Consider the following 12,319-nt stretch of genomic DNA (forward strand, 5'->3'; position numbering starts at 1 on the left):
GGAAGGGGTTGGTTGTTTTTTTTTTCTTTTTCGTGAAGCAATCTGGGTTAAGTGACTTGCCCAGGGTCACACAGCTAGTAAGTGTCAAGTATTTGGTCTGAGGTCGGATTTGAACTCAGGTCCTCCTGACTTCAGGGCTGGTGCTCTATCCATTACGCCACCTGGCTGCCACCTGGCTGCCCCCTCTATCCTTCATTCTTGAAGAGGACCAATGACATCCTGAGGGTGACGTCTTGATTTTCAAGAGAATTGGATTCAAGTGAGGCAGAGCTGCACAAAGTCTGGTTCTCTCTTCCAGTCATCAGAGTCCATTCGGGATCAAGACACAAGTCAAGACAATTGCAGAGGGTTTACACCAGAGTGTTGAAAGAAAGAGAAGAGATGAAAAGATACCTCCTTCTACTCCTCTGTAGAGGTGGCAGTCAGAGAATGTGGAATACTGCATCGAATTTCCAGTTTTGTTTTGTTTTGTTTTTTACTGTATTGATTAGTTTTGCTGATTGTTCCCTCTTTTTTTCTTTAAAAATATTCTTTGTTATATGGGGATGGCTGGCTGAACCAGGTAAAGGGTAAGGGTCAGCAACTGAGGGAGAAATTTAGGAGATTTTTAAAACAAAAGAGATCAATAAAATGTAAATTTTAAAGGGAGAGAAAAAAAATCAAATTTGACGAATTATGTCATCCTTTTGTCTTAAGGAAGAACCTTGAAGACACTCACTGTACAGACTTAAATACCTTAAATTAAGTACCTGTGAAAATCAACTCTTCCCTTGCAGTTCACAGAAACCAAAGTCCCTCCCTCCTATTCTAGCTCATCCTTCATCACGTTGCCAGGCTTATCTTCATTGGCATTGAACGTGCTTTTGTTTTTATATCTCCTAGCACAGTCTGACACACTGGGTGTGTAATAAATTTGCACTGAATGAATGACTGGTCACTTCCAGGGTCACAGGGCTTCAATAGCTCTTATTGCTTATCTATAAAATATTAACTCCTTACCTTGGGATTTAAAGCCCTCTGCAGTCTTCCACTCCCCTGCATTTCTAGCCTTAGCTCATACTACCCCTCCTCTTCCTCTGTTTCTTCCTTTTGCACATCTTCTGTGTCCATAACTCTGCTCATGAGGTCTCCTGTGGAACACAATTGTTCTAATCTCTGCCTTTTGAAATGCTGCCTATCCTTCATGAAACACTCCATCATCCTCTCCTTCCATAACCAGCCCCTATTCCTCACCCCACCCCCAATAACCTTGCACAGCATGTGGTTTTTCTCTCTTCTGCATGTAATATTCTTCTTGATATGGTTAATCTGAGGATATCCTTGCTTTCTAGGTGATATTTCATCAGGACAGGAACCTTGTCCCACTTAATCTTTGCATCTTCCCCAGCTCCTAGCACAGTCCTTTTGCACAGAGTAAGTACCTACTCCATGTCGGTAGAAGCTGTTGTTGGATGGCTGGCTTAAAGGGACACATAGTCCTTCTGTGGTCAACATTCAACATTTATCAAGTGCCTACTTTGTGCCAGGCACTGTGCTAAGAATTGGGGATACAATAACTTTGCCAAAAAAAAAAATAGTTTCTTCTCTCAAAGAGCTCTTAGTCTATCAGGCAAGACAACAATATGCAAGTTACTATGTGCAAACAAGATACATACAGGATAAAGTGGAGATAATCGCAGAATGGAGGCATTGACATTAAGGGAGATTGGGAAAGGCTCCTGGTAATAATTGGGATTGTAGCTAGAACCTGAAGGCAACCAGGAGGCAGAGACAGAAGGTGGAGAATTCCAGGTGTGGGGGACAAGGGGTAAAAATCCCCAGGATATCTCTCTCTCTCTCTGCCAACATAGAACTATTTTTTAACCAGGGTTGATACAGTATGACCCAAAGCTGGGGATGACAAAGACTCTTTGGGGCCCAGCCCTCCGAAGGCAGAGAGGATTGGCTTCTCAGAACCAAAGGGAACCCCCGTATCCCCCATGCCCTATTAGGTTGTGAGCTTTTCAGAGACAGAGGGACTGTGGGCCATGTCATCTTGTTGTCCTTCGTGCTTAACACAATGCCCCACGCATGGCAATAAATGCTTCTGGAGTTGACATGGTGACAGACATCAGGAGATCCCAGCATTGAAGACCAAGAGGGGGAAGGGACCTCAGAGGTCCAACCCCTCAGAGAGATCCTGGGGATTTTTACTCTTTGTATGAATGGCTTGACAACGTTACATGGGTACTAAGTGGTAGAGCCCAGATTCAAATCTGGGTCTCATGACTTCAAGCACTAGAATGCATAGGGAAGTAGGTTCTGGAAGGGCTTGAAGAACCCAGCAGTCTAGAAAGGGGTGCCAAAAAGGATCTGCAATCATGGAATGATAGCACCGTAGAGCTGAAGGGTCCAACCTCCTTCCCCAGGCAGCCTGTTGCACTTTTGGAGAGCTCTATTTGTTAGACAGAAGCAGTATAGCAATGCCGAAAGAGCTGGTCCTGCCTTCACTGATTCCTGACTCTGACACTTACTGGTTGTGTGACCCTAGGCACATCACCTATAACCTCTCTGCATCCTAGGCAACTCTATGCATCAGTGGAGAAATTCTCACCTGGGAGTTCACTATCCTGAAGAAGTCAGTCCCAGTTCCTATCCCCTCTTCTACTTTTTGGGAAGTGTTTCTAATATCAAGCCTAAATCTACCTCTTTGCAACTTCTCCTGGCTCTGCCCTCTGAACAATGGCCAACCTGAGCACCAGGCAGCTGGTCAGATAGCTGAAGACTGTTGTTACGATTCCTCTGAACCTTCACCAGGCTAAGTAAATTCAGTTTCTCTAACTGATCCCCACATGCCATCGCCTGAGGTCTTTCACTATCCTGGTGGTCTTCTTCTGGTGATTCCAGGTTGTCAATGGCCTTTTGAAAATGTCTTGCCTACAACTGAACACAATCCTTTAGATATGGTCCATTAAGAGCAGAGTAGAAAATGAACACTTCCTTATTCCTGGAAGTTATGCCCCTCAGTGGAAACCAAGATCACATTGGTCTTTTTGACTATCCAATCATGCTGTTAACTTATGTTGTACTTGTTTTGACTGCATGATCATGCTGTTGATTCATATTGTACTTGCAGTCAATTAAAACCACTAGATCTTTTTCTTTTGGGGGGTATGGGGGAGAGAGGGAATAAGGGTTAAGTGACTTGCCCAGGGTCACACAGCTAATAAATGTCTGAGGCTGGATTTGAACTCAGGTCCTCCTGACTCCAGGCCCAGTGCTCAATCCACTGCATCACCTAGCTGCTCCTAGTTTTTTTTCAAATGAACTGCTACTTAAGCCATGATGTCCTCATCTTGACCTTGTGAAGTTTCGTTTTTCAACCTGCATAAGATTTTACATATGATGTTTCTTGATATTAGGTTCAGATGGATCTTCACTTCACTCTGGTTAGTTAGTTTGTACCCAGGACTTTCTCACATAAACTGTCATCAAACCAGGTCTACTCAGTCTTGTATTTGTATAAAGAGAAGGTTGTCCAGTTTAGCTGAGCCCTGCATCATATAGAGTATGAGAGAAGGCTAGAAAGACTGAGTGGTGCCAGGCAAGGGCTAGAGACCTTATGAAGTCCCTTTCAACCAAGGTTCTGTGACTTCACATTTATTCCTGACCCTCTTCAATTTTTTACTGTTTGTTCCAGCCAATTTTCCTGCTAATCCTGGTATCAACGACTCCCCCCAGTACTGTGACATTTACAAACCTGGTAAGCCTTCCATCTTTGTTTTCATACACGTAAGTCACTGATTAAATGATCAGAGGAAAGCCAGAGACAGAGGCCTGCGGATACCTCCAGACAGGCATCATGATTACAGGAAATCATACTCTTTGGGTAGTTGTTCAGGCATCACACAATCCACACTACTCCATCTCCAAGGATGTCACAAGAGACCGTGTCTGATGCCTGCCTGTAGGGAATTAAGGCATGACATTTCCCTGATCTACCAGCCCCCTAACATCTTCAAGAAAGGAAACAAGGTTAGTTTGGCATGAGTCATTCTTCACGGACCTAGGGTGGCTCATAACAACTACAATTTACTTTTTAAAGTACCAAAAACCATGGGTTTAAAAAAAATTCTTTTTAATATTGTGAACTTGACAAACTTCAACAACCAGTACAATTCATTACACAGACAGAAAAATAGGACCACATGTGAATCTGTGAATCTCCACTATTACACAGCTCCGTCTTTTTTGAATATTCCAGACTTAACATAGTAGTTCTAACAATGTCCTGCTTGTCTCTGTCCCCTTCTGAACTTTCTTCTGTGTATCTCTCATGATTCATTTTCACTTTTCCTTAGTCACCCTCTTGCACTATTCAACTCAAAATAAAAGTTACACACACAAGCACAAAACCCAAATCCACATTTGGGCAATGTTTGAGGACGCAGGTCTTAATCTGCACCTCGAGGTCATCCTGTCTTCCAGGAGGTGAGAAAGAAGGCTTCTTCCTCAAGGGTCTGGAATCAAGGTGGGTCGTTGCATTCACCAGTTTTCAACTCTTTCACCTGTTGTTGTCCTTGAGGTGTTGCAGTCATTGTAAAAACGGTTCTCCTGGTTCTGAGAAATTATCTTTTTATCAATTCACACAAGGCTTCCCAAGTTTGTCTGAATCTGTCCCTCCTGTCACTTCTTATGGCACGATAATGCCACTGCATGAATATACAATTTGTTCAGTCATTTCCTGTTGATGGGCGCTCACTTTTTTTTCCCAGTTGTTAGAACAAACAATCGCAGCTTCAAATCTTTCCTTTCTCTTTCGTTGATCTTTTTGGGCACAGACACCTACTAGCGTTATCACTTGGTCAGAGGGTATACACAGTTCAGTGACTTTTTGGGGTATGGTTGTAAATTACTTTCTAGAACAGTTGGACCACCTCACAATTTCACCAACAGTGTATTAAACAATCTCAGATCTTTAGATTCCCCCTCTCCCCCAAAGATTGATGTGAAATTAATCTGCTTCTAGAATCCAATCCCATGCTCCCTCTGAAGAAAATTAAACAATGAATTACAAATCTCAAACTTTTAGCCTTTCTCATATCCTCCAAGATCCCTGCCAGCAATTCTTCAGTTAGTCTGTGACGTGTGGACTGGTCAGGGCTTAGACCATCTACAGCAAAGTGCTTTCTTACATTAAAAGCCAAATAGGGTGGGGAGGAGGAGAGGCAGAGATTAATGAGCACTCATGTAGGAATCAGAAGGTGGGCTAATTATTAACCATGCGAGCATGGGCAAACTGTAATCTCTCCGTTCCTCAGTTTCTTCACATTTATAAGAAAAGCACCTTGTAAAGGTAAAGTATTATATCATTGTGAACTAGGATTATTTTCTCATCTATTTGGGGGTCTCTATTCCCTCCCTCTTTAAGAACCTCTATATTTTAGGCATTGGGCTAGGTGCTTGGGGAAGTGAAGCTGAAAATGAAGAGTCTCTGCCTTAAGAGAGGTTACGTTCTACCAGCACAAACCATGTTCTACCCTTTTCAGCTGAAAAATCATTCTCTTCTCTGAGGGAGCCAGAAGAATAGAGGTTAAGTAGGTCTATTTTCTCTCTTCCCATGTTCACTTATCCAACTAACATTCTATTACACCATCTGTCCCAAGCAAATGGGCCTGTTCCTCTTCTTGCCTCAACAAAGCCAGGAGAGCCCTTCTTGTCGTTAACATTCTAAAATTTACTCAGTATATATTTTGCATGAACATATCTGTGGACAGGTTGCCTCCTGTCCCATGCATCCTCCTGCTTTGTGAAGACACAGACTGTTTACTTTGGGTTTTTTGTATACTCAGTGCCTTGCACACAGTAGGCATTTAATGAATATTTGTTCAATTGGATTTCTGGCTTTAGCCTTCTAGATACTACTCTCATATGCCATTTTTAAAAATATCTATCCCTGTTTACATTCCTTCATGTCCTAAAATGAGCTCACTAGAGAGCTTCCTAAGCAAACAACTGGTTTCTACAGCTGCCTTCCACTTCTCATGAACATTTCAGGTTTTATAGACTTTCATCCTTCCATTCAACAGACACTCATGAAGAATTGGCTAAGGCGCCCTACCGGGAAAGGGGAGCACAAAGAGTGAAAGAATCCATCCACGAAGAGCCGACAGTCTAGTAAAGGGGTGAGGTTGGCACACAAAGAGAACACAGAAAGAAAGAAAAAAGCTGGTTGAGCATAGACTTCAATCGATCAACACGTTTATCTACGAGGTCAGAAACAGTGCTAAGCAATGAGGATTCAAATACAAAATGAGGAATGGTCCCTGCCCTTAAGGAGCTTAGTTCTACTGGCGGGTGGAGGGCTATCACATGTTCAAAGATCCGTAGACGTGATATACTGAAGATAAATGTTAAGTGATGTGGGAGAAGGGGATGAATAACCACAGAAAGAAATCAGGAAGGAGGAGACGGGAGTTAAGGATTCCAAGATAAGGCATCAAGGAGAAATACCACCAAGACTAGGCAAAGACATGGAAATAGGGTAGGACAAGTCTGGCTGTTGGTCAGGGAATTGTAGGTGTTTCTACACCTGAACTGCATCCTTATTAGCAAGGTGGGAAGAGGGGTAACATGGCTGCCACCCTGATGATTGGTACATTTGGGAATATCCCCTACTCTGCTTTCACCCAAGAGAACTCCTGCAATCCCATCAGACATTTCTTCAAGAGTCTGCATCTTTCAACAGTTAAAAGCACCACTCCCCACATCCCTGCGAGGGTCTACGGAATCAGAGTTGGAAAGGCCTCCAGAGGCCATCTAGTTCAAAGCTTGCCTCAAATCCCAGGTCCTCCACCATCTGACAGCTCGTGTTATCAGGCCCTTGACACACCAGAGTCCAGTCAGATGTCATTACCCCTCCCCCTCCTCAGCACTTCGGGTCTCCTTGCCTTTGCTAAGGCTGCTCCCCAAACTCGTCATGCCCTCCCTATACTTCCCCTGAGTACCTCACCTATTTCTCCTTTAAAGCAGAGGTCCCTCACCTTTGGGTCATGGACCTCTTAAACGCATAAAATAAGCAAGTAGGATTGCAAAGAAAACATTATATTTAAGTAGTTATTTTAAAAAAGACAACAAAAAACCAAATTACTGGATGCCAAATTAAGAACCCCTGCTTGAAAGCCCGATTCCAATGCCACCTCCTCCAGGAAGCCAACCCTGAAGACCCTTCCCCACCTTTACCTTACAGTTCCATGTTGTCTTAGCCCCATTATTGACTCTGTAAGCACCACAAAAATAAGAATCTGCCTCTTCTTCTAAACTTTGTATGGCTCTGGTCCCTCGGATCTGCTACGCTGTTCTGCATATTGAATATGCTTAATAAATATTTATTGAATTTCTAGAACAGCATCATTCCCCAGAACCTTCCTGAAGGACTTTTGATAAGCAGTTCTCTGTTTGGTTTTTTTTTAAGGTTGTTTTTTTTTTTTTAAAGGGTGGTTAACAGGCCCTGGTTCTGGAGGGGGCTGGAACATGGGAAGGGCAGACCAAGAGAAGGCATAATCATAGCTAGCATTTCTATGGCACTTAAGAACCCAAATAGAAGTCAGAGCTCTTACTATCTCTATTTTACAAATGAGGAAACTGAGGCTAACAGAAGTTAAGGGACCTGCCCAGGGTCAAACAGCTGGTAAGTGTCTGAGGCCACATTTGAACTCAGGTCCTCCTGACTCTAGATCCTCCATCACCCTATGCACTGTGCCACACCAATATCTTGCCTTCTGGCCTAAATCTGCTCTGGACCATCATTTATGGGATCACTCCATTTACCCATCACCTAAACCCTTCTTGACCTAGTTTGCTACTCCTGGAGAAAATAACTTTTTTCATTTCTTCCCATCAGTGTGAAAACCGGGCTGACTGCCCCAATACTGAGTCCCTTCTTTTCTCTGGGTCCCAGTTTCTTCCTATGCAAAATAAAGGGCATGGGCTAGCATAGGGCTCAGAACAGGAAGTGACAGAGATCATGCCGTCTTTTCTTTCACTTTGCTGAGGAGGAATTTTCGGTCCAGGGAGAGAAGGCCCGGCAGCAGCAGAGCCAGATTCAAACAGGGCTCATTAGCCAAGTCTTTTTGTCACGACTTTGCTTGCCTAAGGTCGCTTCCAGCCCTGGAATTTAAAGCTTGGAGGGCTGTGGGAGGGCCAGGCACAAGGCTGGGGCCCCGACCAGCAAGTCATCGGTGCTGTCCTGTTTCTCTCCAAAGTATTTCCCTTCCAAAGCACTCGATGCTGACCTCTCTTAATCTACATGGTACCCATGACCTGGACCTGTCTCTCTCTATGGCTTCTCACCCCAACCCTGGACTATATAAGAGGCAGGGAGAGAGGGAGAAAGAACAGAAAAGACCCGTTTCCTAAGCCCTGGCTTGACCTGCTCAGCTCTTCACATAAGCCTTTCCCCAAGCACGACCATCCACTCCAGTACCCTCAAAGCCCAGGGAGCCGTTCACCCCTTCCCTCCAGGATCTTCCCTGGCCCACAGCTTCTAGAAAGGAAACACCAAAGCAAACCACCGGGGAAGGGAGGGTAATAACGGTGACGCCACCGTGGAGTTGTTTATTTTAAGAACCAAAAGGACAAAGTCAGAGCACACACCACCACTACCACCCCCAGGCACCTATTAAAATGACCCCACCCGCACAAGTGAAATAAATAAACACAGATTCTGCCCACCAACGGGAAATAAATATAGAGAGCTCCCAAAAAGCAGGGTTGTTTTTTAATAGGAAAAAAAAAAGTGTAGGGGAGGGTCACCTCTCCCATCCCGTTTTGTCCAGTCCAGTCCCAACCGGTCCGCTCGTGGGCATCGTGGGTCAGCTCAGGATCGAGCTCACCCACAGGGGAAGGGGGCATCCACACCCCAGGGGAGGAGAGGTAGACATCTTGGCACCGCAGCCCCTAGCGATGGGTCTGGGGGCCCTTCCTAGGGGCCCACCGGAGGACACAGTCCAGCCGTCTAGACTTGGAGCCACAGCCCACCCTACGGGAGGGGCGAGCCTCGCCCGCTCCTCCCACCCGGGCTCAAGAGCCAAATGGATGCAGGCAGCTCCGAGCGCAGGTCCCTGGAGTGCTGGGCTCCCACCCCCCAGCTGCGTCTCCCCGAGGGCCTCGCCTCACTTCTTGGAGCTCTGGGTCTTCTTGGGCAGCAGCACGGCCTGGATGTTGGGCAGGACGCCGCCCTGGGCGATGGTCACGCCGCCCAGCAGCTTGTTGAGCTCCTCGTCGTTGCGGATGGCCAGCTGCAGGTGCCTCGGGATGATGCGCGTCTTCTTGTTGTCGCGGGCCGCGTTCCCCGCCAGCTCCAAGATCTCGGCCGACAGGTACTCCAGCACCGCCGCCAGGTAGACCGGCGCGCCAGCCCCCACGCGCTCCGCGTAGTTGCCCTTGCGCAAGAGCCGGTGGACGCGGCCCACGGGGAACTGCAGCCCCGCGCGGGACGAGCGCGACTTGGCCTTGGCCCGGACTTTGCCTCCCGATTTCCCTCGGCCAGACATAGCGGGAGGAGAGAGAACCTGCAAGGGGACAAGGCGCTGAGGTCAGCGGTGAGGCCCGGGGTCCGCGCCACGGAACCCCTGGATCCTCCCGGGGCGGGCTCGCTATGCCGCCTACCTCGCTCCGTACCCGGGAGCTGCAGAGGCCTCTCGGCGGGCAGCAGAGAGCTGCACGCCCGCGGCGGCGGCAGCACCAGCAGGAGACACAAGCTCGCCGAGCCTGGGCTGGGCTGGCAAATATAAATAAAGACCCAGCCGCTGCTCACTTCCCATTGGCCACCGCGGGATCGGAGCTGGGCTGCGATTGGTGCGTCTTCTGATCCGCGATTTGCATAGGCCTGCCAGCAGACTCGTTCCAGCTACGGAGAGCTGGCGGCCCGCGCTCGGTGGCTCTTGTTTGGTAACTGAGCGTATGGATCAGCGGCCAGAGCGGGGCAGGCTCTAGAGCTGCTGCAGGACAGACAAGGGAGTGTCCAGTGGGGCACACGATGCTCTGTAAGCAAGCCTTTCCCCACGCTGCGGGAGAGCTCATCGGCGAGTTTCATCTCGCCGCGGAGCGACGTTTCCCTAACTGCTTACAGTCCCCGGCAAATTCCCTGAACACCTTCCCCGCCCGCTCCGCTGGGGCCTCCCTGCCTGGCCCATCCCGTCCCGTCTCTTTCGGAACCCGGGAAGATGGTACGAGGTCCGGTTTCCTCTCCTGCCCCGAGCAAGCATGTGCCCGGAGAGGCCAGAGCCCCGCAACTCTGCATCAGAGGCCCGCAGCTTGGCATCCCAGCCCCGCAGGGCGCAGCACGGCCCCACTACCTCCTCTCAGGGCCCGGGCGAGCTCTCAGGCTCCACCCTCGAAGAGCACCCGTCTCAGGCTCGGCCCGTGCTCTGGATTATCGCAGGTGAAAAGTTTCGGGCCGTGCTCAGGTGGCCCCGTCGGCTCTCGTTCGCCTCGCAGCCGATTTAAATGCGGGGTCGCACAGCAGTCCCAGCCCGGGTGTAAGAGAAAGGCCGGAGCTAGCAATGAAAAGTTCTCCCGGGCTTCCGCGGGCAGCATCGCCCCCCAGCCCGAGAGAGCAGGGAGAGTCGGCGGCCCCAGCCGGTTCCGCGGCCCTCGTTTGATCCATCAGGGTGGATCGTCTCTGCGGATCCCCAAGCCGTGGTCACCTGCGTGAGGGCGAGTTTCCCCAAAGACGGCAGTCGGACTGTCCGCCTTGAGGGGCCAAGGACGTCCCAAGAGATGGTCACGCTGCTCGGCTCAACGCCAGATGAGGCCGGCCATCGCCCCCCCCCCCCCCGAAAGTGGCTTCCCTGGGGCAGCTAGGTGGCACACTGGATAGAGCACCAGACCTGAAGTCAGGAGGTCCTGAGTTCAAATGTGACCTCAGACCAGACACTTGACATTTACTAGCTGTGTGACCCTAGGCAAGTCACTTAACCCCAGGCAAGTCACTTAACCCCAATTGCCTCACAAAAAAAGAAAAAGAAAAAAGAAAGAAAAAGGAAGCGGCTTCCTAATGTAACTCCAGCCCACCTTGTCTTTTCAGCCAAGCATTTATTGAGTACCTACTATGTGCAGGGCACAGTGCAAAACGCTGGGAATAGAAAGGCAAAAGGCAATTCCTGCCTTTGAGGACCTCACAATCTAATGGAGACAACATGCAAACAAGCTATTTACAGCATAAATGGGAAATAATCCACAACGAAAAGGCACTAGGTAGGATTAAGAGGGATTGGGAAAGGCTTCCCATGGAAGACAGTGTTTTAGCTGGGGTTTGTAGGAAGCCAGGGAAGCCGGGAGGCAGAGATGAAGGGGTGGGGCTTTCCAGACACGGGAGGCACACCATCTACTCCCCTAACCACTCACAACAGACATTTATCAATCTACTGATACTGTTGTATTCCTACTTTATAGCTTAAAATACAAATCAAATGCCTTCCCTAATACCAGCGGGGTTGGGAGGTGTTGCTTCCCCCACCTCAGACTTCTTATACCGGTTGTTTGTCCTTCCTTCTTGAAGAGGACCATGGTATCTGAAAGGTTATGCCAGGACACCTAAGTGAATTGGATTTAAGTGAGGGAGAGCTGTGCAAGGTCGCCAGCCTCACCTTCTCCTTGCAAGCCATCTGGGCCTAGTGGCAAGACAGAGATCAGAAGACTGGAGAGGGCCCCTTATACCAGTTGACTCCATAACAATAATGAACTTATCTGGTAAAGTCATGCATTCAACAAATATTAGGTACATTAAGTGCTCTGCACTTGGCATAAGCTTAACAGATTTTTGTTGAAGGATCCTTGCTATAGACACTGGAGATGCCAAGTCAAGTCTACCCTCAAGGAGCTTACATAGGGGAAAGGGGGAGGCAGAGGGCAGGGAGGGATTAACAGTTAAGACAAATAAATACAGGGTAATATGAGGGGGGAGAACTCTGGAGGCACACCCTTGTATCTCCCCTAGCAATTGGAGGTGGGAGGAGGAATAAGAATAGGGAGGATTCCATGAGGACCTGACCTGACTTGGGGGATGGTTATCTTGAGAGTCAAAATTGAGGATGGAGAACACTGCAAAGTGGGAGACTTGGTGCAAATGCCCTGAGGAAATGAATTTAATGGATGACAGCCTGTCAATTGGTTTAGAGTCAGCTGGTGGAAAGCCCTAAATGCCAGGTTAAGAAGTCTGTATTTTATCTTAGACACAAAAGGGAACTATTAAAGGTTTCTGAACAGGGATTACCAGGCTCAGAGTAAATGAATGAAGTGTGTAAGTAGAATCCAGAATAGCTGAGGATTCAGACCT

General features: G+C 48.0%; 1 protein-coding gene across 2 annotated transcripts; it reads right to left on the reverse strand.

The window, feature by feature from the left end:
* Positions 1 to 4,100: 4,100 nt before the first annotated feature.
* LOC114044479 (histone H2A type 2-B) lies at positions 4,101 to 9,735 on the reverse strand. Of its 2 annotated transcripts, none has more exons than XM_027863975.1 (2): positions 9,649 to 9,735; positions 4,101 to 9,551 (listed from the first exon to the last, which is right to left on the reverse strand). In XM_027863975.1, the coding sequence occupies exon 2, from the start codon at positions 9,531 to 9,533 to the stop codon at positions 9,153 to 9,155; it is 381 nt and encodes a 126-aa protein (XP_027719776.1). In that variant the 5' UTR covers positions 9,534 to 9,551; positions 9,649 to 9,735; the 3' UTR covers positions 4,101 to 9,152. The 2 variants fall into 2 exon arrangements, with proteins under 2 accessions (XP_027719776.1, XP_027719777.1); XM_027863976.1 differs by having other exon boundaries at positions 9,661 to 9,732.
* Positions 9,736 to 12,319: the final 2,584 nt, after the last annotated feature.

The sequence above is a fragment of the Vombatus ursinus genome, unplaced genomic scaffold (assembly GCF_900497805.2).
Source record: "Vombatus ursinus unplaced genomic scaffold, bare-nosed wombat genome assembly UNPS02014773.1, whole genome shotgun sequence".
Taxonomy (NCBI): Eukaryota; Metazoa; Chordata; class Mammalia; order Diprotodontia; family Vombatidae; genus Vombatus; species Vombatus ursinus.